Genomic DNA, 27,973 nt, shown 5'->3' with positions numbered 1-27,973 from the left:
AATGGCCATGTAATGTAGCTAAAGCATAAGGATTTTGTTGGCCTTTAAAATAAATCTTGCCTGTTATAAACGATCTTAAAACAGGCTCATATGCTAAGTGAATTTCACAGGATTGATGCATGATCTTTACCACTTATCTCCTATTAACTCAAATTCTGCTTTTTTAGAGTTTTTTTTTCTTTTTTAATAAAACTCAGAGGACAGCAAAGCCTGTGATGTGGGGAGCAATATCCCTCATGCACCAGAAAACAGAACCTCAGCAGAGTTCAGTAGCTGCCGAGGTCAGGGGAGCAGAGGTGGAGGAAGACCACCCTGCCCTGTTCCCTGGTCCAGACTTGGCTGCCAGGGCAGAACTGGAAGTTAGCAAGTGAAAGTCCACCGTAAACAACACTTCATGTTTCTGCCTAATTAGTAAGCAGCTCAGAGAATCTCCTAGCAAGAGGTTGGGGAAAGAGTTGAAAAGAGGATCCTTCCCTCTCCTACACTGAGCACTGCCCAGCACTGCTGATTCATACCTCAGTAAAAGGCTCATGCCAGGACTTTCAAGCTAAAACTCATAGTTACCCCATCATAAAAAGAAAATAAATCTTTCAAAGGCCTGAAGCACGTAGGGGTATTTGGTACTGAGTAGAGTAAACACCTGCTGGGAATTATAACATCATCACTTTCAGAGTGGGAGAATGAACCAGCCTTAGAGTGGGTGATAGGAAAAGTAGCAACAGCCACAGTGCTTGGACTTGAGCTATGTCCTAGAGTACCTGAAGTTACTGAGTCATCACTTAAGGACTAACATTAATAACTCTAATACCCAGGAGCTCTGACGTAATTATCTTTCTGTTGTTCTCAACTGCATGTGCGATAGTCTCCATGGGGAGATGCTCTGTGGTCACTACTGCCCACCATGCTATCCCCAGGCATACTAGCTGGATGATTTTGGGTTGAGAATTGGCTTCTCTAGACTGTAACCCACCATCCAAAAAGCAGAGACATTAGTGCTACCCTCACAGGAATTTTATACTATCAATGAAATTCAGGATAGAGACCAACACAGGATAATTGCAGGGTGAATCTTTACTGTTTAATTTTCCATAATTGTATCTGAAGGAGAATACAGGTTTGACTTTTCAAGTGGCAGAGTCCAGGACACTGAAGTGCAGTGTGAAGAAAACCAGTTTCTAACTGGGCTTCATCCACTTAGGCTTTTACTCAATTTGCTTGTTTACTTTCCTTAAAACTAAATTTCTGGACAGACAAGTGGGTATAGAGTGACTACATTAAGCATGAGGAACTGAGTTCAGATCCTAAGAATTCACCAGATGTGAAGCCAGATGTGGTGATATATGTCTGCAATCTCATTGCACCAGTAGTAAGATGGGAGAGAGAAGTAGAACACCCTGAAGTTTACTGGCCATCTGACTTGAATGGAGTGTTTGCTGTGACGAACAAGAGACCTTTTAAAAAACATGCAGGAAGGAGTCATCATACAAACAGAAAGAGAGAGACACAAGGTTTACAGAAAAGCAAAATGAATTCCTTACAGTTCCAGTGTTGCCTTGTGGTTTTAATCAAGTGCACACCTGCAATGTGATTCTAGGTTTGTAAGACTTGATGCAGATAATGCATTTCTCTTACCATTGGGCATTTTTCTTCTGCCTCTTTAACCAAGTCATTTTTCTGGCATGAATAACAGTGTGTTTTGAGTTTATTGTTATTTGTTTGTTTGTTTAAGTGAGAGAATGTAAAAATACTACCTGCCAAGAAAGGAAATTAGGAAGGAAAGGAAATTAGGAAGAGCCCTTGAAACTCATCCGATCCGGTATGTTAAGTTCAAAACATGTAGGGTGGAAAGCTGGTGAATATTTGGCTTTCATAGAGAGGGAGTGTGCCTCATAAACAGGATAATTGGAATGTATGGAAAAGTTCCAGTTAAAACAAGACACAAAGCACATGATTAATGTTGCCTTTCCAAGATAGACAAATGCAGCCTTAACCAGAATTTACCTCAGAGTAGCCTCTGGAACCTTCTTTGGGTCCCAAGCTGTTGATGGTTTTTTAAGTCTGCGGCTTCAGTTAAAAGGCTGTGTTAGGAGATGAATGGTCTCCTCATTTTGTCTCACTTACCTTCTAGGTAAGCATCTGAAGACAAACTGACATGTCAGATGAACAGCCTATTGCAAAACCCAATTGGATCCTTTTCTGAGCTACTCTTGTTTGTTGAATGATGACAACATGGTCCACTCAAGAATTTCATGACCTAGGGATAAATAGGAACAGCAACCATTAGGCAAACAAATATTTGTGTTGTGTACTCATTTGTTTCACACATCAAACAACATATATATCAAGGTGTATGTGGAATGCGATCTAAATATAACCTACTTTCAGTCCAATTTCCACATTTACCTAGCCACCAATCCCTTCTCCAGGCAAGCCTGTGAGGACAGAGTCCTTCATCAGTGACAGCTGGGGGGAGTAAAGACCCACATATCTTCAAACCACTGTCTAATTGCTGGTTGTTTTTCATTGCTCACCACTGAAACACCATTTAGGCTCAGTGGTTCTCAACCTTCCCAATGCCGCGACCCTTTACTACAGCTCTTCATGTTGTGGTGACCCCAAGTATAAAATTATTTTCATTACTACTTCATAACTATAATTTTTTTTGCTGAATGATTTCTCAGTTCCCAAGACCATTGGAAATATGTGTTTTCCCACTGGTTGTGACCCACAGGTTGAGAACTGCTGATTTAGGATGATCTTGGCTTTTGGCCTCCCTGGGGAGTTCCAGTTTATACCAATGGCATAACTATAATTGTAACTAACTAGTCCCCTGTTCAATGTAAAAGTGACTGAAGATAAAGCATAAATTATAGTCACCCAACAGGTGCACTAGTCATATTTTCTCAAACTGATTATTATATAGAAAAATGAATTATAATGAAAACTTCTGCTATGATTCTCTCTGACCATCAGGCCCCTTGTGACCAACAGTTTCAACACAAACGAAGGTTACTTGTAGCTGCATACTGGCTCTTCTTGTTGGCATTCAAACTTATTTCATCCTATCCTAGTGCAACTGACTCACTCTAGTCATTGGTCCCAAAGAGAGCAGGGCCAATGACTAGAATGTCCAGTGTTACTGCAACATTCTTGAAACTGCCCAAAGTTAAAATGGCTTCTTCCCACTTTGCTTTTCTAATATAATTGCATGACCTATTTTCTGGAAATTGGGAAGGTTGAGTCTTTTCTTTGAAACATAAGTTAACATATACTAAGGTCCCCTTATCCTCTAAACCCCTCCTGGTTTAAAAGAACAATTTTTCCTTACACTCATAGGAAGTTCCACTTGGAGATCATTCCATTGTAAAAAAGGAACACTTTATGAAAGGAAGTTTGGCTTTGATCTGAGCAATCAAAGAATGTAAATGGATTTAGTGGTTTTTCATCTGATGGGAGGAAGATTAAGAAGTGCTATTTAGTTCTGTATTATCTTATCATATAGTCAGAGCTCTTTTGAAACAAATTTAATTTTCAGATAAATTATATTTTCAAAATAAATAATGACATTCAAAATAAAAGTTGTATTTTCAAAATAAATAATGTCCCTAGGGTATGTTTGTTTTCATGAATTTGGAGAGTCATGTGCTTTATCCAGATGTGGATTTAGAAGCAAACATAGTTATGTTGCCTTTTAAAATAAATGTCTCATAAATTAAGGCTGTTTTAAATTGTAAGCATTCAAGAGCTATTGTGAACCCCAGGAATTAAATTTCCAAATTAAGCTTAACATAGAATTCTATTTACTTACTGTGCAACCCAGGTACTAGACTCCTATACTAGGGATATACAGAAAGTGCATTATAGGCTTGCAAGAGAGCTCATAGGGTAAGAGAACTTGCTGCAACCTCAGTGGGATCGCTAGAACCTATGTAAAGATGAAAGGAGAAAACCAACTCCCCAAAGTTATCCTCTTACTTCCATGCTTACCAAGATATGTACAGGCACATATACACACATCACACGCACAATAATAATTAATTAAGTTAAACTTTTAAAAGAAAATAAAATATTTTTAAAGAGTCTAGTCATTTTCTCCAAGGGAAAGCAAGCAAACAAAATGGGGAGTGGTATCTTTTAAATGTGGTAATAATTGTGAGAGAGGCTTCATAGTACTTTCACAACCATGTACTTGAATTTTTTTGCTCCATAATCTTATTAATTTTTTTAAACTCTCAGATAAAAATTGTTCCCTAATATGTGTGTTTCTATTTTAGTGAGCAAGTTCCTAAGAGAAGTGGGTTAGTTAAGATCAGAGTGTGTTTATCCTCACCCTCAGAGTGTCACATACATACATACAGATTCAGACACGCATGGGTCCTCTCATTCTGAATCCTTAGCATTGACTTTTCTGAAGCAAGTTCCAACTGGTCTGAAGATGATGGTGGATGCTGAAGACATCATGTGCACATGCTAGAAATAGAAAGAATGAAGCAGGACAGGCAAAGGACAGAAAATGCCTTTTTTGAGAATCTTTCATGGAAGACCCATTAAGCAACTTTGGTATAATGCTCTGTCATCATAGTTATTCATGCAACCATCATCATTGCAAGAAAAGCTGGGAATTGTGACATTCCAGTTCCTCCCAATGTTGCTTTAGAAATCCTGAGCATAGTAATTTAAAGGGAACAGGCATGCCAGTGGCCACAGTACTCTCACGGTTCATCACTGACCAGCACAGAGCATTGCGGATGGTGGCTTTCATCAGGCTGTCAGGCCCTGCATCTTTTTGCTTTTGAGCTCTGTTGTTTGAGGGCTCCCTTCTCAGAAGAGTTGCTCTCCTCCTCACTGGGCCCACTAGATTGCTTTCATCACAAACACACTCATTTGCTTGGAGTTGGATGTTTTTTACAACAAGTTTGAAAAAAATTAAAGAATATTCTAGAGGATTAAAAAAAGGATTCTGAGCTGGGCATGGTGGGTGGCACACGCCATTAATCTCAGCACTCAGGGAGGGAGAGGCAGGTGGATCTCTGTGAGTTCGAGGGCAGCCTGCTCTACAAAGCAAGTACAGGACAGCCAGGGCTACACAGAGAAACCCTGTCTCAAATCCCGCCCGCCCCGCAGTAAAAAGGATCTGCTAGTTGACACTATTTACTATAGTATGTTAGAGACTAGTAGCTTCTGATTCCATAATGTCGGAGTAAACTACACATATTAATTTAAATTTTAACCACTTAAAAATGGACATAACAAATATGTATTTATTCTATTATTCTATAAAAGTTATTTTAATAGCTAAAGCTTTGACGTAGATGTATTGTAATTTTTTTGTCTGCTTCCTTGTTGGTTTCCTGCATTCTAAGCACTAAATAAAAAAGCAAATGAAAAATGCTTGACTACACTGTTTGAATGTTGCACCTATGAAGTCTAAGGGTAGATCTAGAGGAAGAAATGAAAATGGAAGACCTGTGTCATTTTCTCATTGCCTTTGTTTTGAGGTATGGTCTCAGAAACTAACTTGCTAATCTTAGACTTCATAGCTTCCCCTTTCTAGATTCCCCTTCAGAGAAGCTCCTGCCTCATCCTGTTTCCTCTGTCCTGCTGCTTTTCTGATCCCTACCACCTTTTTCTCACACCATTTTCAGAGAAGTTACTGCCTTCCTAGTTTTATAGGAACCTTTAGGAAATGTTAGCTGAAACCTTGGAATAAAAAAATTCTAATACTTGAAGCATCACTGTGTTTCCTTGTTTCTATTTGTACATCAAATGGCAGCATGGATCGAATATTTGTGATCATGTTTAGTATCTTGAGGGTAACCATAACATGACATACATCGGATGATCTGAGTATCAGCAAGAAGACCCTGAAGCCACCCTTGAAAATTGTACACTCTGTGTCTGTTTAACTATTATGGACGTATAGTGTTGACTTTGCTCTTAGTTGAGGAAGTGACTTTATGCAATTATCCAAGCATAATTTTATTTGTATAATAACAGAAGAAGGAAAGTAACCGTGCCTAGAAAAAATGCACTTTCTTACAAATCATTCCATCTAGTAATAATAGAAGAATCTGGAGTAAGCGCTTCTGATTATCAAAGTGTACAATGCTTGTCAATCCTATTTGTTCTATGTGCCAAAAACTAACAATATATATCTTGTAATTACATCAAATTTTCATTGTCCAGTCTTTACAGCAAGAAAAAAACACTGGAAATCTTGTTTCTAGCCTTCATTTAGTCTGATCTTTGATCTTGGAAAATCTCTCAGTCTAAACACCAAAACATCTACTCTTGTGTTTGTTTGTTTGTTTGGAAGGGGTGTTGTGGTGCACTTGTTTCATTTTGTTTGGAGTTCTTGTCATCTGTGTGAGTTTCTTCACTTCTACTGACTAGATAGTCTCACAATAATGATTAAATAATGCCATCTAAACGAAGAGGACTAAGCTGAGCATCGTGCACATGCAATTTCCTAATCTTTCTGCCCTCTGTGGGTATTGGATGCTTATTATTTCATCTATGGACATTCATAGACATCCTTTCACAGTGAAAACATGAATAAAATGAATGTGTTTTCAGAGACCTTCTGTAATTTGACCCTTAGCTGGGCCCAGCATTTATTCACAGGACTGGGCTGGTACATGTTTCTTTAACTCCTTTGTTCTTAGTAATTATTTTAAAGAACTAAGCTGAGTGCATTAACTTTTTCCTTACTAATATTCTATATTAGCTACAGTTTTGTCTTGTGACTCAAGAGACTTTCGTGTTAAGGACAGACAGCAAGGTACATTTACTACAGACTTAAACGCACACAGTCATTCTTTATGGGAACTTAGAACCAAACATACAAGCACAGCTACATTTAGTTATCCACACGCACATGTCAATATGGGTATCTGTATAATTAATGATGTCAATTAATAGACCACTATCCCAAGTCCCCCACTGTGTGCTTACTATTCTTGCTTGATTTGCCTTACGACGTCATTATAGAAACAGGTGGCTATGTGTTGGGGCTCGTTAGAGAGAAGAAATGAAGTTAGAGAGCTTTCAAAGCATATGTTACTAAGTAGCAGCTGCATGTTGCCTCCCAGGAACCATTTGGCAATGTTGCTCCAACACATCTGCCCCTTTTAGTCTTGTAGCATAATGTGAAGATTTGTTTATAGGTCAAGGGATACAATTATTTAGAAAGACAATAAGCTACTAAATTCTTTACTGATTTCTGGCACAGAGAAATGACACAGAGTTCAGGGGGACTAAAAGGGCACAAAAGGTATATTTGGAGTTGTGTGGCTTAAAACATTGTCACCGTACCTCCCAGTCATTAAGAGTATACCCTAAGATCAATACAAAACTATCTTTCCTAAAAATGTAAGCCTAAAATATAAAGCATTGTGTGTGTAAGGCAACAGCACTGGACAAAGGACTCAGCAAGCTGCACTGTAGACATGGATGGAGGAGACTACCGCTAAGCTCTAAAGAGAGGTCAGGGCACAGCCCTGGGCTGCTAGGAAACCACCTCCTTGCATCAGGAATGAGAGCCAATGAGGAAAACATCCCCAGAGGCTGAAAACATACGCCAGAGTCCATAAACAGCACTGTGCATTGATCTGTGTGCTTTGTAAGGATTTCTCCTTCCACAGATGTGTGTATGTGTGAGTGTGTGTGTGTAGAAAGACAGAATTTTTATCACATGCTGACTAGTAATTTGTCCACTCAGTGACAAGAATTACCATAATTAATATGTTACTTAAATGTTAAGCATTTTTCTAATTTGAATATTTTTAAATTAAAGAGCAGCCTCATAAAATTTCATGTGGGGAAGCATATCTGTGAAGGGTAACCATGACAATGTCTAGAAACCATGTTTGACACTGATCCCATGGAGTTCAGTTCCCCACCTTCCCCCAGGTCTGCAAAACCATCAGGCTTGCCTTCTCTAAATCCATCTCTGGACTGTTTACCTGTGGTTGTGTAGACTCTCAGCAATGTCCACCTTGGATCCATGATGCAATGACACAATCTCATTTTCATCTTTAGGAATCTGAAGGTGGAGAACAGAGGTTGGCCCTTGAATTTTTTTTAAATAAGGGAGCACTGAGAAACTTTTATGACTCTTTATAACCACTCATTTGGGTATAGCACATAGGCAGAAAGATGGCTGTTACTACAAGACTGGCCTGGACAATACAGATTTCCAGGCAAGACAGTAAAGGAAAGGAAATTTTACTTGTAAATTTGCTGTCATTTCTGTGCGCTGTGGAAGTAGGAGCCCAACATAAGCTTAAACATGGGGAAATTTAGGTCAGAATTGGACAAACATTAGTAATAAAGACCAGAGCCCTAGGCTCTGCATCTGTTCTTCAGGATTCTGCAGTCTTGACTGGCAACACGAAGTTCAACCTGTTGTTAAGTCAAGAGTCCCATTCAAGTCTGAATGTAAGGTCAAAGTCAGTGCTAATAAAGGTCATCTGGTCTAGATCTGACTCATCCCTTATTGCTGTAACAGTACATCTCATATTAAGAAATTTATTTCTCCTCACTCCAGAGGCTGGGAAATCCACCATAAAGGAGCAGGCATTCCACATCTGGTGAGGGGTCCTCTGACTTCACATGTCAGAGACCAAAAAGGCAAAAGGGGGCAATCACAGAGAAGCCTCTTTTATAAGGGCTGCAGTTTCACTCAAAGGGAAGAATCCCAGATATACATTTGCTATAATGCCAAAGATGAAGGGTGGGTGAACCACAGAGGGTAAATAACAGACTGTGAGAGAGCATGTTAGGGAAGAATGCCCCAGGCTTAATGCAAAGCCTGCGCAGGACAGGCAGGGAGGGTGCACACTAGCCTAACTCTCTGCTGTACTTAGTGCCTCTCCTCTGTAGCTGCCACCCTCGCTCTGCCCACTCAAACACCTGTGCAACGGCACATGCAAGTCAGAGATGTTTCACCCTGGATTCTAGAATGTTTAGGAAAGTTGAAAAAGAGAAAAAATTGCAATGGGAATTTGATGAGCCCTATCCCTGTAAACTCTCACAAACATGTCTGATTATGTCCGTAGGTATACACACTTTAATGTTGAATGCACTTTTAAGGAGAGAAATGGAGATTAAAATATGTGAACCAAGACAGCAAAGAGCCCCACCCCTTTCCATTGCTCTAAAGTACAAAAAAACCATCTTCATCACATTCCCAGAGCAAGCTGGTAAAATCCCCTGTGTCTGTTACATAATCTGCATGTTCTCCCCACCCGGACCACAAATGACTTGTAGTCCTGATGTCCACCTCGTTCACTGTGTGTATGAGTAAAGTGGAATTAAATGAGTTTCAGTGCCTATAGGCCATATGAGTGCAAGAATAAACTACAACACAGTTACCCGCTAAACACAAGAAAAGACTGATACATGCTCATCCCTTATTAGAGTCTGTGTCTATATTTAAAATAATGAATCTTGTTGTAATTAAGAACTAGTACATGGAAGAATAAAGGCAATTTGTAGGCACAACTATCTATTCAGATACAGCCCCGCACAGGAATCAATAATCTTAATGTGATCCAGTCTAAAAAACTGGATAAGCTAAAATGGCTTACTCACTTTAAACATTTTGTGTCTAAAATACTGACTCATGCTACCGTGTCTATATCAGTATTGTACAAAATAATATTGACACAATCTTCTTCTACTGTAATACTTTAAATGTCCATCAAGATTACTTTTCAGAAATTTCCCTCATGTGACTCAGCGTAGCTTTACATGTTGATATGCTAATTTTTACATGAAAAACATCAGCAGAAAAAGCACCTGCTTGGTTCAGAGATTATGAGCTATGACATCAGTGACCAAAACTTTCAAAGGTCCCCTTGCAGTGCAGCACAGCCTGCAATAAGCTAAATCCCCAGATATAACAAAAGTCACATTTCCACCCTCCTCCTTTCTTCTGCTGTTAGAAAATTAAATGCTAGTTTTCCAGGCATCTGTTAATGGCAATGGGCAGCTTAACGCTTGCCAATGAAACTGTATATTATCTGATGCCATCTGTTTGTAACAAAAGGTGACTTTTTTTACTTTTCTAACTGCAGTTTGAATTGTTTACACTTTCCACCTTTAAAAAAAGCCTAATGGTTCATCTTAACTTGACTTTCAGACCAGAATAAATGTGGCTCCTCAACCGTGGTCTCCTGTGCCAGGTGCCTTCAGCTGGGTCCCGAATGCGGATGGTGTGTTCAAGAGGTGTGTCTTTGTTGATGGTGGTTTTGTTTGTTTGTTTGTTTGTTGCTGCTCCTACTTTTGAGTTTTTCATCCTTAATTTTCTGACTAGCCTGATTTCATTGACCCAATATTCTTTACTTTAAAGATGCATCAGAAACAATAAAAGCAACACTGAGCATCAGGAAAATTTTATTTGGTTTTCTGTAGAAAAGCAGCTTATCTGACTGAATATAAAACCAAGTGTAACATTTTTATTAAGAAAACTGTGGTAATTTTGACATGAAGTGCAAACCATTTTATGCTCTTCGTCTGCTCTATAGGAGAAGTTGACAAACATATATAATAACTTTTAATAGTTCAGTAAATTTTGATATGAGATTCTTGCTGTAACTTGCAGCAGAAAGTTATATACCCAAGTTTGATTTTTATCTTAATACTTGCTTTTGAAAGAAAAGCTGGATGATTCGTTCATCCATTTTGCTTGTTTTTATATGAAATACTAACAGTTCAGTGATTTCTTAACATTGTATAACAATTTTTTTAATTATATAAAATATGATGCCTTTATTTTTACAGTTACCTGTTCATGAAGGATTCTGTACAGTTAAATCATGTAGAGTGGAGAATAATTCACTCTTATTGTTGAAAGTTAATGTTTTGCGTTCTGTGTGGATAAATAAATTCAAAGTTCTTAGTAAAATTTGTAATGTCTTATTTTTGTTTTGCTCTAACCTTGTTTTATGAGATTTTTAAAAATCAATAATTGTAAATCAGAGGTAGCTATATATAATATTTCCATTTGCTAAATTGGAGTCTCTTTTGTGTTGCCTGGGTAGTTTTGAGGTTACTTATGCAACTCCTGGGCATTGAACCAATGGGCTTTCAGAGGCTCTGCCTGCATGGATATGAAGCTCTAGTTTTACTTCCTTTAATTTATCTCAATAGCTAAACTCCCACCTCCTGTCCCCACTTTCCCCCTCTTCATGTATGCACCAGGAGGCCAAAGACAGCTGAAAAGTTGCAGGGATGATGGGTGCCGCTCTCTTCTTTGAGAGTAGGGCACTAGCACATAAGGGATTCACATAGAGTAGCCACACTAAGCGTCACCTTTTCTGATGGCAGTCTCGTGTTCTACTTTGTTCTCTGGGCTCCCTCATGAGAACAACCAGACGTCTTTAATTTATAAGGAAATACTTTGTCACAACCCATCAAGTCAGACAACGCCATAAAGAGGAAGATTCAAGAGTTTCTCAGTCCAAGATCACCAGTTCTGTCACCTAAAGACCAGACAGAATCCTTGTCATTCTCTGACCCATTTCTGCAGCCTTGAGTGTGGAGTTGACCTGTAGGGTCCTCTGTGTCAGGACTGTTATGTGGCCTGGTTTTCCTGACCCTGAGCCAATACTCCACTCATATCTAGAAGAGATCCTTAGAGCCCTGCTCTTTGTGCCAAGCCAACTTCAGCTGCTAAGTGCTGTAGTGGGAGTTATTGGGGTGAGCTTTCAAAAATATGCTTCAGAGCCTAGTTTTCAGCCAAGTGTGACATTGGGTTCCAGAGAGACCATTCCTCCTCACAGCTGTGACTGGTACAAAAGAGGAGAAAAATGGCAGCTCAGAAAATGCCCATCTGTCTGCTCACAGAAGTGAGAATTGGGGGAGGGGGAAGTGCCAAGGGATGGGAATTCAGAAGGAAGAAAGCCAGTGCAAGGGGTGTGCTGAGGGACAGAGGGAACCTGTGTCAACTGTTGGACCTACAAACAGGGACTTTAACAAAGACATTTAATATTTGCAAGGTTATTCTTGTCTTACACTGCAGTGTAAGATAATTTATGTTTAGACAGATCAGGCTCTAATAAGATACCAAATTGAATTTAATTCCCACATTTTCTAACTATAAACTATGTAAACAACTATGTAACGTTGTTGCTTCATCCCTTCAAATCATATTTTTCCTGTCTCTAAAACAGAAATGCTGATTGTACCCACCCACATGTTAATCAGTTCCCAATGGGGTAATATAGGATATTGCTCGAGACGTGACTATAAATACTTAGTTTAGGGATCTGGCACTGCCTGCCCAATTCAGCCAGGAGCTGGGGAGATGGCTCAGTGGGGAAAGTGCTTGCCATACAAGCATCAGGACTTCAGCTACAACCCACAACCTCAAAACCTGATGTGGTGGCACACATCCGTGACTCCAGCATTGGGAGGTAGAAACAGGCATGTTCCTTGGTCTTGCTGGCAAGACAGCCTAGTTGAAATGGCAAACACAGAGTCAATGAAAGACCATATCTCAGAAAGCTGAGGTGGAGAAGTAATGGAAGAAGACATCTAAGCATCAACTTCTGGCCTCTGCACATAGCTGAGTGGACAAGCTCAGCTATTTACACATGAATATGTTATATGCACACAAAATTGATAATAAAATATAGTAACACACACACACACACACAGATTCTCTGAGGATACAATCTTGGGATTGTTCATTGTTCATATTACTAAAAGAAGAAACTGTGTAATCCCTGTGGGCTAGCCTGATGTTAGCAAGAGGTAAGATCACCCATCTTACCTCAGATTCTTCTACACAGACACAGACACAGCTGGTGATCCTGACTTCTCAAGAGAGAAAAAAAATGGAGAGAAAAAGAAGGGTGAGGGAGTTTTCTTTTTCTTTTTCTTTTTCTTTTTCTTTTTTCCTAATCATGAGTATAATGGATGAAGAGCAGCTTAACAAACCTGGCCTGTATAATTTTTTAAAGCTGGTCAAAATACCACCTCACCAAAGCTCACAAAATACCCAAGAAGAGGTGGTGGAAAATATGTAAGGGCTGACATTAAGGAGAAAGGATGAGAAATTCTATCTACTGGGAATGGGCCAGTGCTACATTCTTAACTCACAGCAGCTGTAGCTACCTGCTCTGGGCCTGCAGAAGACTGGTCTAGTTAACCATTGGATATGTATGGGAGAGAGGCTCACAGGGCCCTCCCTGTCCTGCCAAAATATTAGCAACTGAAAGATCCTCGGAGAGGTGTTGTCATTGTCTTTAGTTGTGACCACCAGGGTCTGGTAATTCCAAACCCATGAACACAGAGACAACCCTGGGTAAACAGAGTTGTTCACAAAACAAAACAAATAGACTTGACTGTGGAGGAAAGATTTGCAGGGAGTATTATGCTGATGCACAGAAAAGGCAACTGCTGAAAAGCTGAAAAGCCACAGCAACTTCAGCCTGGGCCCCTCATTCTCATCAGATCTCAGCTACAGAAACTTGGAGTCCGATTTCTCCAGTATTTTTCTTGAAGAAAAAGTAAAACTTAAGGGTTAGGAGAAATTAATAGACATAAGCTGCCAAAAAATTAAAAGGGTGTGGTATCAAATCACTTTTTCTTTCAAATGGAAAGTGAGCCACAATGGGCAAGAGCCTTTTCTTTCCCTTCCAAACCTAATTGGCCAATTGGCAATGCTTTTCTGCTGTAGCACTTTACAGTGGGCCAAAACAGCCATCCTGATTCAGACAATGCAAAATAATTGAGAGGATTTTGCTATTTTAGCAAAACTATCTGACATTTAAAGGTCACATGACATATATCTTGATGTATAGTTACAGGAAATTGGCCACCCTCTGCTTCTCTATTCACTACACTGGAATTCAGACACTCTCACGGGCTGTTTATATTTTCATTCCTTTGCATTATTTGAAATCTTGGGGCTTTTACACCTGGAAAAGCCGTGTGGCCCTTTGTCGCATGAAATGTTGGGAATGCCACAAGTTCCAAGCCTTGTGTACTCTCAGTGTCCCCACACCAGGAGAAGCAGAACCCTTCACCTAACCTGACACATACCTGAGGAACTGTGACACGTGCTGGGTTACCCTTCTCTGTGACACTCCACAAAGTTTATAAACTATTTCTGCCTGACAGTTGTAGGTGTTAACAGTTGATATGATAAATTTAGATATAAGTAAAGGCTATGACTGTTTTAAACTTCTTATTAAAATCTAGGTGAAAGTTAACTGCTAAGCAAATTTAAATGTGTCTGTTTCCACAATACCACTTAGCAAACACCTGGATCACTTAGAAAGAAGGGAGTATTGCCTTTTTCCTTTGCATTGTTTTTGTATCACCAGTGAGAGCCATACGCTAATTATCAATCAACTCTGAAGACCAGGCAGGACAGCATGAGCACTTGAGGCCATGCATGTTCTCTGCGGCGCATGCTTCTTGCCTTGCTCTTGACCATCTTCTAAAATGGGGCATTTTGACATACAAACCATGTAAAAACAGACAAATGGTTACATTTGTCCTACTGACTTTAATTTACCAAGTCATGCTCTAAACTGAGAAAAGAACAAAGGTGTTTTAAAATATTTTGTATTGCCCACCATGATTCTACCTAATCATTCCCTGGTGCTGGGGATATTGCTCTTCATAATTAATGACATCATCTTTGGCATGTCATTTAAACTTACAGTTCTCATTCTCCATAAACCCTATGACATTCTCTTGCCCCTAAGCTTTACTCCCATATAATATTTCCCTGTGGAGTGGTTGAATTCACCTGGATCTGTGATTTCAGTGGTGGTTTCTCTAGCTGCCTTGCTCTGTATCTTTAACACTTAGAAAACCATTGTCTTATAGTAAGTGTCTGCTCAGTAGTCTTTCACAGACTGATTAATTAAGTAGAGATCAAATGCCCTGAATCATATGACTTAAAGGTGAGATGATTAAATGCTGGAGCAAAATAGCCCTGTTAGGAAGACTGCTGGACAAATATTCAGCTTCTCATGTAACTAACAATCTCAAATAAACAATTTAAATCATTATTACCCATAATAAAATATTTTCATACTTTTCAATACAAGGCCTCAATAGTCATGTGAAAAATGGAAGTATCATATTTTTAAATCTCAACCAAAACAAATTAACTTTTAAGCATATTTCACTAATCCTAAATTAGTCACCATTTTATATCTGAATTGGAATCTTCTATTATTGTATCATCACAACCTTCTTCCTTGGTTTATCTAATTATTTACAGGCTGCTTTATATATAAGAAGCTGTAGAAATTGATGTTCTAAGAAGCTAGACTCCTACTTCCTTCTTTTAAGTTGTCAGCACAGTTAGGCATGTGATTTTGGAGGAGTTATTCTCACCCCCGCATAACAGCGTACAGTGGACGTGCTGGCTGGGCTCCTTGAAGCAGAGGCACGCATGTGGACACAATCAGTTGTCTACTCTAATACTTTTTAAGTTTGTCTTTCCACAGTCAGATGCTTACAAAGAATGAAGTTGGTATAATTTTGCAGTGCTCAGTCAACAACAATTAAAGTGCTTGATTAAACTCTCCTCTTTATTAATTTGTTTTTTTATTTTTAAATAAAATGTAGAAGTGAAACTTTCATTCCTGGCAAAATTGTCCATGCTTTTATTAGAAGCATGCAGCTAATTTATGTGATGGCCTAATTTGTTCTGCATGGGAAATGTTTCCTTTGTAATGTTTGTATTGTAAGGCTTCTTAAATTGTTAGTGATGACTTGCTTAAAAAACAAACAAACAAAAAAACAAAGATTTTCCTTTTTTTAAACAGGATTTTGCTTCAGGTGGATCAAGAAGTGAACGTTGTGATACTGTTTCCAATTTGATAAGCAAAGGCTGCCCGGTTGATTCAATAGAATACCTGTCTATGCGCACAGCAACACCAAGTGAGAATGATATCAACACCCAAGTGACACCAGGAGAAGTCTCAATCCAACTTCATCCAGGTTTGGCAATTTCCAAAGAAATCTGTGGTGACCCTTAATTTGCAATTACAGCTCCTAGTGACTTGCTCTTAGTTAATGTAATGCAACAGACAATAGTATAGTTAAAATCCTCATGAGCTTAGATCAATCAAGGAAACATCGTTGTAGTCCCTATCATGATTGCAGCTAAGCTGTGTCACCCTGGACACACTACAAACCTTACCACAACCTATTATAACTCTGTGCTCTGGTCATATTGTCCAGTCTTTCTGTTCAGGTTGCAATGAGGCTCTGGGGAAAGGGAACTTTTCTTTGGTTGTTTAGTTGATAGAAGTGAGGAGGCATACACATGCACACCTAATGGTCAGAGAACAGTTTGCAGGAATTGATTCTCTTCTTTAGCCATGTGTGTTTGATGGCTGCAGGACCAGTGTCGAGTTTGGTTGCAAGTGTACATACCTGCTAAGCCCAGAAAGAAAACAAACTTTTTTTGCACTCTTTCTCCATTCCTCAAAGTGCTGAAATAGAGTAAATTCTCTAAAAATACTTATATGATGTACTGATTCATTAGTTAGTGGGAAATGCAAATTAAGCTAAATCCTTAGAGCTTTTGCAATGAACTTTAAACACAAACAATCATTGATTATTACCGTAATTACCTTAGACAGTTCTGTGATGGCATTTGAGATTAGCATGTAGTTTTCCTCTTGCATTCTCTGATATCTCCCCTCTGTGTCCCACAGCCTGACACATGTTGTAGCTCTGGTTAACATTCATTCCCCCAGGTACAGAGAATTCTTTTTTTTTTTTTTTTTCAATGCAGTTTATTCAGGAACCTTGAACAATCCTCAGACCCTGGGGAAAGCCAGCCCACAGCTTAAATAGCCTCTGGGTAGCCAACCCAGGCGTGCCACGTGGGCAATGCAGATAGGTCCACATACATGGAAGCAAGCCAGATCCTCAGCCTTAGCCAAATGTGGAATTGTTCGTGACAGAGAGCACTCACCATCGGGAAGCTGGAAGGCGGAAACCAGTTCCATCTTTAAGGCATAGCATTCCGCAGCTCTCTACAGTTCCCCCTTTTTGTTTTAGATGCATCAGGCAAGAGTAGAGGTCTGATCTCTGATATTAGAAATAAATTGGGACTTTGTACCGATGTTCATTTAGGTGTCATCCACTCAAAGAGCATCAGACCCGTCCGATAACTTTTTCTCAGAGGCGGGACCTGGGGCATCAACCCGCATGCAATCAGACATGCTCTTCTCTGGGTCGAAAGCGGCTGACCCTGAGTGCAGTGCTCATACTCCAACCAAGGACTATTCATGGAGATAACCCAGAACCCCTGCACAGATGTAGCCCAGGGCAGTTCAGAGTCCAATTGGGTTACATAGTAATGTGAAGAGGGACTGCCTCTGACATAATCTGATTGGCCTGCTCTTTGATCACCTCCCTCTGGGGGGGGAGCAGCCTTACCAGGCCATAGTAGAGGAGAATTCTAATATATGAATTGTATACAAGATATCAAAGAACACAGATATAAAGCACAGAGCTAGAAGACTGGTTTAAAGTAATATTACATTGTTTTCAACTCTTCATTAGTTCACTGTGGGTAGTCCTATCGTTATTGGTTTTTGTTTTAATAACAATAATATTAAATAATGATAATACTAATTCTTGCTATATTTCTCATTCTACTCTAAATGCTGAACCAGTTCTTCCAGACTCTTTAGTTACCGGTAAAGAAAAGTCTGTTTTGTTTTTTTTTTCCCTGGACATGTTCCTAGCTTCCAGTTAGAACTGGGTTCTTCGCCATATAACACACAGCTCAATGTGTACTATTTGAATACCAGCAGGAAAGAGATGCATAGCCATTGCTTTCTAATTCAGGGTCTCTAATTCAGTATTTCTAATGCAGTTAAGATCATGGTTCTTCCCACCTCCTATTGACAAAAGAAAAGACAAGGAATGTTTTCGTAAACAGTGTGTTCACTAAAACCTGCCCTTCACATTCCAGCAACTGTGCATGTATCTGGCCTGCACGCACAGCCCTTTAAAGTTGTGATTGTCCAGCCACCTCTAGTGACTTTTTTCTTTTATTTGTTTTTTTTTACAAAGGCTCATTATCTCAGGTTTTCTAGTATCTCCTAGCTACTTCTAAAAGTCCCAATTTTTTTACCAGTCTCCATATCTTGACAGAATTCTCATCCATCACCCTTTCCACCTTTGCCTCTAGAATCTTTATAGGGCAGTTTCTGTTTGTTTGTTTGTTTGTTTGTTTGTTTCTGTGTTAACACTGAATGGTAACACACATAACACTCCATTATAACTTGGCCTTCTAACTCAAGTGTAGCTGGGCTCAGTCACAGAGCACACCTAAATTTGAAAGCATGCTGTTACCATGGCCCTTACTCCAAGCCTTTCTTCAAATCCTACAGATTCTTGCATTACCAATCTTCACTTGACTCAGCAAGTTCTTCATTAGACTGGAGCATTTAATCATCCCCTTCAATATCTGCTGGGGAAACCAGGGGAAAGTTATATAACATGACAGCTGAGTTTAAAAACTTGGTGCCTTAGTCTGTTTAGCTGTCACCACACAATGCCTTTCACAAATGATAGAATTACCTTTTCTCACAGTTCCAGAAAGGCTAAAATTTCACAGGCCAGGGAAATTAAAGAACAAGGTGTAGCAGTTTTAGTTTCTAGTGAAGGTTCTTGTCTAGGCTTACAGGTGTTCACTTCCTAATGAGTCCTCACATGGCAGAGTGTGAAAGGAAAGTCCTAGGAGTGGGGATGATGTGGGAGCTCTCCAGTGTCTCACAATATCTCATTATGAAGTATCGCCCTCATGGTCTTATCTAAGCCTAATCACATCCCAAGGCCCCTCTCCTTGTTATTCAGCTTATAACACTTGATATATAAAACGGTAAAGTACATAAAAATATATTAAGAAATCAACCACACAGAACCCAGTTACAAAAACTAAAAACTATTTCATGACCCAACATCTTTAAGCACAGTGCAATAAAATTAACTCAAAAGATACAATCAAAGTTCTAGTCATAAATTAATAAATAGTAACAGTAACAAAACACATTCAAATAGATAGGATGTAACTTGAATTGTTCTAAAATGTTTGAATGGTTTGCTTTTATTTTGAAAACAAAATGAATAATAATGAACTGAGCATCCAAATAAAAGATCAATAAAACAAGCTTTTATGAAATTAAAAAGAAGGAATAATAAGTTTAAAATAATAAAATTAATTAAAGATAGCATTAAAATAAAATGTAAATAGATATACAAGAATTGGTTCTCTGTAAATCTCAATGAAAATAATAAATTGTTATGAAATTTTATTAAGAAATTAAGACAAAATAAAATTTAATTTTTAATTAAATAAATACTCAATAAGTACTTTAGGTCTATTACATGGTAAGAAGTGCTTTGTGTTCACTCACATTTTTAAGCCACACATTATACCTGTGTCATATAAATGCCTACACAGATTTACAGCAGCCTATAAGCTGCTTACTTGCTGTGAATCAGTACACCTGCACTGTCAAAGCTTGAATAAAAACTGTAGCATTCAAATTGGATTGCATTTGCTACGAACCACAAACAAAAGAATAAGTCATTCTTGAACAGAATATTCTGAACAGAAGTTGTTATTGTGTCAAGTACAAGTCTCCAAAAACACTGTTAATTTAAAGATATTCAGCAAAGGTAAAATAATCCCAAGTTCAAATACAGTTTCTCTAAAACAAAGCAGTATATTTCTTTAGAATATGTTGATAAAGTGAATTTTCTAGGTGAATTAGCTTTGTGTTACTGTGACAAAACACCTCAGAAAATGATTTAAAGATTTGTTTTGTCTTATGACACTAGCATTTCTACCTATGGTTTCTTGACCTCACTGTTTTGGGACCTGTGAGACAATTAATGATGGCAGGGAGATGAGACCTGTTTATCTCATGATGGTCAGGGGCGAGAGAGAGAGAGAGAGAGAGAGAGAGAGAGAGAGAGAGAGGAATCCCAATATGCTTCCAAAGGCACGCCTCCAATGACTAACTTCATCAAGCTAGGCTTTAATTCTTTATTAAATGTTCTACCTCCAACAGCACTGGAAGCTAGATCAGACATTTAACATATGGGGCACTTGCAAACATTCAAGTTTCAAATTGTAACACTTCATTAAGGTAAAAAAATTTGCTTAAATTTTTAATATATATTCATACCCATATAAATCATACAATTCCCATATAATTCATAAGGTTCATTTAGATTTATGTCAATGAAGCTTCCTATCTTATTCATTTTAATGTCTTTACTTTTTAAATTAAACTATTACATTTATTTAGTGTATGTACGTGTGTGTGTGTGTTCAGGCTCACAAAGGGAGGTCAAGGAACATTTTGTGGGAGTCAGTCTTTCTTTCTGTCATCCAGGGATAGAACATGGGTTATTGGCAGGAGGCATCTTTAACAGGTTGAGCCATCTCACTGGCTCAGTCTTCAGTATTCTCAGTGTAGCTAGTCCATGAGCTATCTGCTCTTGCCCTCCCGAAAGCCAGTACTGGTATGCTTGAACATATTTTATAAGCTTACTATTTCTAACCATCTTTGTTGTTGGGTTTTTGGTGTGATTTGCTTCTCCATACTAACATGCCAATCACCCTATTTTTATAATTAAACGCTAATTTCCAGCAGATTATCTTGTTTTATGTATTATTTATCTCTAATTAATGTGACTGTATCCTTCCAAAGTCCTGTTCTTTAGAAAATAGTTGAAATGTAAGTACCTATAAATTACATCTTTCCGCTTCTGTGTTCATGCAGTTCATATACATCATTATTATTGCTTTCCTCCTTTTGGAGCTCTATTAATGTTTTAGGGTTACCAGAGGGTTCAGAGATGAAAACTTGTCCTTATCCTTAAGGTTACTTAGAATCTAGTAGAAATAATGGCAATAATCACTATGTATTACTCTGTACCAATACAAATCTAAGTATTCTGTGTAAGGCTCTCATAGAAGCTTTTAAAGATTGAAAAAAGATAAAGATGCCGTGTCTGGGACCTCATAATTACATGGAAAACACTAAAATGATAGTATGATCCAGTTGCCGGGGAAACAAGGAAAGGAAGCTCAGCCTGGTCCAAGGAGGGGTAGCTTACTGAACACTGTCTTAAAGCAGTAATTACACAAAGGAAGGGGAAGTCAGCTTACCACAGGCAAAACGCATATAAACAGAGCATGGAAGTATGTGTTCACAGAATACTTCTGGGAACTTACAAGCAGTTTTGTTTTGCTAGACTTGGGATGAAGACAGTCAAAATGATGAGGTGCTTCAATCTGGCATGATAAGCTACTTGGGCATCTTAGGCAGGCAGGGACATACAACTTTGAGTTTTAAAAAGACAGAGTCCACAGTGTAGTGACTGGGAGAAAGCACAAGGCAATGGAGGGCAGTGAACTGAGAAGGCAAAATGCAGGCACAAACCAAGAAGGGTAGGGAAGAGTCAGGGGAGCTGAGTTTGAGGCAAACTTGAGCTACATAGTGCAGTTCTGTCTGAAACAACCATAAAAAAAAAAAGCTGAGAAGAGGAGAAAAGATGGAAGGGGAGTGAAGAAATTCATAAAGGAAAGAAAATACCAAGGAGGAAACGTTATGGTTAGCCCCAATTATAGTCAATTATAACCATTTTCCACATAGTTGGCCTTGACTATCAACTATGTTTAGTGGTTTTCCTGTTTAATATGGGGAATGAGATCTAAAATTAGTTATAAAATGCAATTTAATTCACACACATATACATACACACACATAGTATATTCTTCACACTCATCTGTACTCTGCAAATAGAAGCTGACAAAGACAAGGAAGCATATTTCCATGGCAGCAAAAGACTTGAACAAAAACTGAGGCATTGTCAGAAACTCACTTCTCATTGTCTAAGATCTCCTCTTAATGAGACTGGTATAGAAAAATGCCAGCAACATAATCAGTCATTGCCCTGTATCCTCTTAGAGCAAAGCGGCATGAATGAGCCTGATCAAGTACACATGAACTAAGAACACACTGACTAAAACTTTAATCTAAATAGTTGTCAATTGTTTATTACCACTGTAAATATTTGGAAAGTAAACTTCAGGTCGGGTTCCCCTTACTTCTAAATATACTTGAACATAACACTGACAATATCTAATAGTTGATAGAGTCAGTTATTGCAGTTAGTGTTGAAGGACTAGTAGGAATGATTGAACAGGCATCATTGTCTTAGTCACTTCTCTATTGATGCATTAAGATGTCATGACCAAGGTTTTATCAGCATAAAATATTAATCATGGTTTCAAAGGGTTAGAGTCCATGATGACGCAGCAAAGGCATGGCGATGAGAACAGCTGAGAGCTCCCATCTTGATACACTAGCAGTAGGCAGTAAGAAGTGTAGTGGGAATAGCAAAGCCCACCTCAGACCTCCCCCAGCAAGGCCACACCTTTTAATCCTTCCCAAACAGTTCCACTGACTGGGCACTAATTGGTATTCAAAGATATGGGCCTATGGAACCATTCTTATTCTAAAACCATACTCATGAAAAAGTAATATGATTCTTTAGAATAAATTGTCTTGCAAATCATATATCACTACTAATGAGGAATGAATAAGAGGTTATTCTTTTATTTAGATATGTTTATCTTGATTGGTATTTGCCTACGTATTTATTTGTGTATGGCTTGTGTGCAGTGCCCTCAGGGATTAGAAGAGGGCTTTGGATTCCCTGGGGTTGAGGTTACAGATGGTTATGAGCAGTATGTGAGTTCTAGAACTCAAACCAAAGTCCTCTGGAAAAGAAGCTAATGCGATTAACCACTGCTTTGTCTTTGGCCCTGGAGGATATTCTCATAGGAGGAAAGAACTGAGAGCGATGCGCTCTCAGTTCTTTGCCTTCCTCACATTGCTAATCTCTTAGTTTTAAGCCACTGGGTTGAACCCCAAGTGTGTCATGAGACTGAGGGGTTGCCACTTCAGTCCCGAGGTCCATGGTGCACCAGCACAGCTCTGCTGTTATTCTCATAATTCCTTTGGTAGCAGTCCTGGGAAACAAGCAAGCCTGACCACACCAAGCTAGGCTGTGCCACTTTTTAATTAAAAATTAAAATTAAATTAGAATTTTATAATTTAGATATCCTAAAGTTTCCGTGTAATCTCATTATAGAATCACTCATAATTGAACAAAGGACATAGTTTCAGATGACTGTGAATAATGGAGTTAAAAGTGACCTGGGTATCATTTAATTAAAAAATAGTTTAATCATTCAATGTAAACCAGGTGTGCAGAATACATGAATGTAGTACATCTGTCTCTGCATAGCTCATCTCCCATAGTTCCTCTAACACTCAGACACGGCTGCACTAACAACCTTGCAATGATGACAGCCACAGCTCTTAAGTCATGCATCTGAGCCAGATGTGGTGACTGCACTCAAGCATAAACTAAATGGCAGCTGTGCAGAGGGATACAGTATTTGTATAACCATGAGACCATGTCTCTACTGCCTTTACCCATATCTAATCCTTTTCTCCCACATACATAATTGTCTAACCCAAATGCAGTTTCAGAGTCCATTATGGCTAATGTCTGAAGCTGACAGACAAGGAAGGCATGGAAATACAAATTTGATCCCATCTTAACAAGCAAAGTGAGATTTGGAGTCACCCTGCCTAGGGCTGTCTACCCTGAACCAATAAAAACCTCACTGGCAGTTCAGGGATCTTGAGATGTAAAAGTAGCAGTGACTCAAGTATGGAAAGTTTTGCATTTAAATGACAATTTGTCACAATTTTTGTATCCATTCATCCTTTGAGGGACATCTAGGTTTCTTCTAGATTCTGGATCTTTATTACTTGGTGATGCGGCCTTGCTGGGTCACAGAGGGAAAGGATCCAGGCAGTGCTAATGAGGCTTGATAAGCTATGGGCAGGTGGCAGAGGAGAACCCCTCCTTTCAGGGCTAGAAGAGGGGGATACAGGGGAAGAAGAGAGGGAGGATGGGGCTGGGGGCAGTTGAGGGAGGGCCTTCAATCGGAATATATAATGAATAAATTTTTTAAAAGACAACTTGTCTTATAGAGGTATTAGCCCATGTTTGGGAGACCAATCCAGGTACCTGTGCTGAGGCCAGCATCTAGGTAATCCAGGATCCTGACACAGTAGCCTCCAAGGATTTCTCATCACCTCTTCTTTGCTGAACGAAAATTTTGCTGGTTAGGCTAGTGACACGTATTGTTGGCACAAGTACCCTGTATGACTGGCATTCATCTGGAGTGCCTTCAATAGCTTAGGCCTCCAAGGAAACCTTTGCAGCTGCTGCACAAACTGTACCTTTCACTGAGCTCACCATCCCACACCTACGCTGAGTTTACTGCACAATCTGCTAATAAACTGCTACATCTAGCACCATCTTTAAAAATACAGAGAATCCTTCATTGTCAGACAGAGCCACCATAAAACTGCAATGATCCACCAAGATAAAAACACTATATGGCTAATGCCTAAGGCCTTTAGCAATATATCTAAGTCAACAGTTAAAAAATAAAACAAAATGAAAAAAAAACCCACTAAACAATTTATATATTTCTTAAATGTTGATCTATGTGTTAAGTTCAAACCCTTCTGCTTGAACTATGCTCTTCAATTGTGCTCTGTGTCTGTTTTTTTTTTTTTTAAATCTGTCCCCGTAAACTATCTTCTGATATTTTCCTACATTCAGTTCCCCTGCCTCGTAATTACAGAATGTTTCTACTGGTACTTGACAGCACAGACCTAAAGTGTGAGCAGAGTAAATGTTCTCTGAAGGCAGCCCCGCCTCCTACAGAGGAGTGAGAGGATGGATAAGGCTGGGTTATGCTTGCCTCACTTTCCCTCCAAACTTCTGGAAGGCAGAACTCAGAGCTTTACAACCAGGGGGCTTCCTACCCAGCAGCAAATTGGAAATGAATGAACATCTCTTCTTTTCTACATTTGTTCTTATCTGCTAATAAAGCCTTGCTATTGTGATAGATTTGGTAGTTCAGATTGAATAACATTGGAATTATAAAAAAAAATTAAAGAAAAAGCAGGAATAATTCGTTGATTATGGAAATCTTTTAATGAATATCTCATCCTACTATGTGGGTATACGAACTGTAATTTATTTTTATAAATATTTCCAAGTCAACATGTTCTCTATATATGAACAGTCAATGATTTGAAACCATTTATTTTATTTTTTTAAAAGGAAAAATTCACAAATTTTAAGTAGGTGACTTTTCCTAGTATATCTTAAATGTGGGCCTCGAATCTCTGAAGGATCTAGATGGATAACTCAGGTCCTATGTCAAATCATCATGTGGCCAGGAACTAAATAACCTGTACTGAAGACAGGTGCCATTGGGCGACTCTTTACCTGTCTTGGGGGTGACCGTTTCTTCAGTTATTTTGCTTAAGGCCATTGGCTGGCCTCTGTGACCTTCCTTCAGCATACATTTTCTGTAGCCCTTCTGTGTGCTGAGCTAATAAACTCCACATCGTCAACATGGCATGCCTGGTTTTCTGCTCTCACCCAGTATTCAATAGGAAAAAGCTCATCTGCTGATTTATAATATGTTACTCATTATTTCAAAGAGCTTTACATGCTGTCGAGTACCAAAGGGTTCACATTTCATTGATTAAGACACCTTGCCTCAGATGGATGAATAAACACTTACATTTAATAAAATATTATTTTTCTTAAGGCATCTTTCTGATTTTCCTCAGATCATTCCCTGAACACAGCCACCTAAACCTTTTTCTGATAGAATGCTGCTATTGTTTTGTGTTGTACATTCCTAGCCTGAGGGCAATGGGCAATTCATGTTTATGGAAATGATTCCTCCTACATTTGTATTAACTGGTCTAATGTTTGTACATTGTCTCTAGAACTGTCAGAAATGCATTGTTGTAGCTTAGATTTGAAAGGTCCCTCATGGCGCCTTTGTTTGAATATGTGGTCCAGTGTCTGACAATGTTTAGGAAGGACATGTCTGATGGAGTATGTCACTATGATGGGCCTTTGCTAGCTGTGCCCAACCCCACTCCCCTCTATAACATTCAGCTTCCTGATCTACAAAGATGAGAAAAATCAGGTCAACAAGCCCTTGCCACCCCTACTAAGCCTGCCATCCTCACCACAATAATTGGCTACATCCTCTAATCTGTGAGCCCAAACAATCGGCTTTCACTTGAGTTGCATCTGTCCAGTATTGAGCCATGGACATTGTACATGTACACAGTAAGAAAAGTAACTTGATAGTGGGTAAACTTATGATAAATATGCTGCATGCTGAGGTATCGCTTCAAGCCTCCAAGATAGCTTAGCAGCTAGAGGTGCTTGCCACACCTGAGGTCAGTATCTGGGATCCACAGCACAGGAGCTTAGACTTGATTCTGATTCCTGCAAGTTGTTGTTTGACCTCAGCATATATGTCGTGACAAGTGTGCTTACACATAAAGACACATGTATACACACCAAATGCAGATGAAAATATCACTGGCTTATTGACATCTAAAATGTATAAATGAAGAATATATGATGCTTTTCTTTCTTTAAATTAGGAGCTGAAGCTAACTTTATGTTAAAAATCCGTCCTCTGAAGAAATATCCTGTGGATCTTTATTATCTGGTTGATGTGTCAGCATCAATGCACAATAATATAGAAAAACTGAATTCCGTTGGAAATGATTTATCTAAAAAAATGGCATTTTTTTCCCGTGACTTCCGTCTTGGTTTTGGCTCCTATGTGGATAAAACTGTCTCTCCATACATTAGCGTCCACCCGGAAAGGATCCACAATCAGTGCAGGTAGCTAATGTTTCATGTGGATAATAGTAAAAGAATCTTTCTTATAAAATCTCATGTTGTTTGTTCTTTTATAAAGATTTAACATGTTTCAAAATATTGTCTTATTAAATAAAAGCAAAAATATTTGAGGAGGATCTTTGTTCCTCTCTGGAAGCATTTGCCTGGAGTTTTAAGCTATATTCTTTCAAATATTGTTTATTCACTTTTTGTCATACAAAAAAATTTACCTATTATTAGTAACCTTGTATGAATTTCCAACAATGAGGCTGACATGCATATAAATACCTTTGGAAATTCTATGTGCCTTCTTTCTTTGTGGTTGCTCCAAATTTGTTGACTTTAGGTTTGACACATTTTAGACTATTTATCATCTCAATGCTATACTGATAACCTACTGTATATGATAATGTATATTTATTTTGTTAATGATGTAGCCAACTGCCTCAAAGACCATATATCAAAAAATAAGAACCTGATTCTAAATAGTACTTGTATCCCCAAGGAAAGATAATTAACTTCAAGCATGCAAGTCATCACATGGTGTCACTTGCTGAACTGTCAGAGAAATGGCTCTGTAAGCTTCTTGCTTTATATATCATTTTCTTTATCTTCTATTTCTATGAACTGCTCAAATAATTTCATTCTACACACTCAAACTTGCAGAAATAGTTATCAAGTTACAGAATGGGGTTGATTTATTTTACAGGACTTTGAGAAGCATTCTATTTATTTATTTCTTTATCTATTCATTCATTGTGATTTACTCATTATGGTTTTCTGTGATCAGGTGTTACCTTGTATCTTAGACTGACCCTGAACTCATGAATGCTGGTGTCACTGCCTCCTGAGCTTGGGTTCATTATGCCTAGTTTGAACAATCTCCTTGAAGGAGAGAGCCTTCTTGTGGAATGAGTCTGTTTCTGAGATACAAGAATGTTTATCAAAGTCATATTCTCATAAGTTTTACTACATATATCATTTTCAAAATTAGCATGATACCATTTTAGAAATAAAAAAGTAATATGCTATTTGGACTGAATTCCCAAAATATCTCACTGGTTGTGTTTCTTCTCCTCAGCTCCAAGGCCAACTGTGATGGGAAATTAGTACAGATTTTTATGTTCCTCTTGAAAATTCAGTC

The 27,973-nt window shown here is 38.6% G+C and overlaps 1 protein-coding gene across 3 annotated transcripts in view; it reads left to right on the top strand.

Annotated features, from left to right (window-relative positions):
- The window catches only part of Itgb8 (integrin subunit beta 8), a 91,286-nt gene that overhangs the window by 25,574 nt on the left and 37,739 nt on the right, over positions 1-27,973 (top strand). For 2 of the 3 annotated variants that reach the window (XM_021654172.2, XM_021654173.2), the window contains exons 2-4: positions 10,145-10,230; positions 15,798-15,972; positions 26,586-26,832. In XM_021654172.2, coding sequence (XP_021509847.1) covers positions 10,145-10,230; positions 15,798-15,972; positions 26,586-26,832 — 508 coding nt within the window. The remainder of the gene's footprint in view (positions 1-10,144; positions 10,231-15,797; positions 15,973-26,585; positions 26,833-27,973) is intronic. The other variant, XM_060388298.1, reaches the window with a different exon arrangement.

Source organism: Meriones unguiculatus, chromosome 7 (genome assembly GCF_030254825.1).
Source record: "Meriones unguiculatus strain TT.TT164.6M chromosome 7, Bangor_MerUng_6.1, whole genome shotgun sequence".
In the NCBI taxonomy this organism is placed as follows: domain Eukaryota; kingdom Metazoa; phylum Chordata; class Mammalia; order Rodentia; family Muridae; genus Meriones; species Meriones unguiculatus.
Note: the sequence above shows the minus strand (reverse complement) of the source record. Positions and strands in the feature narration are given on the sequence as shown.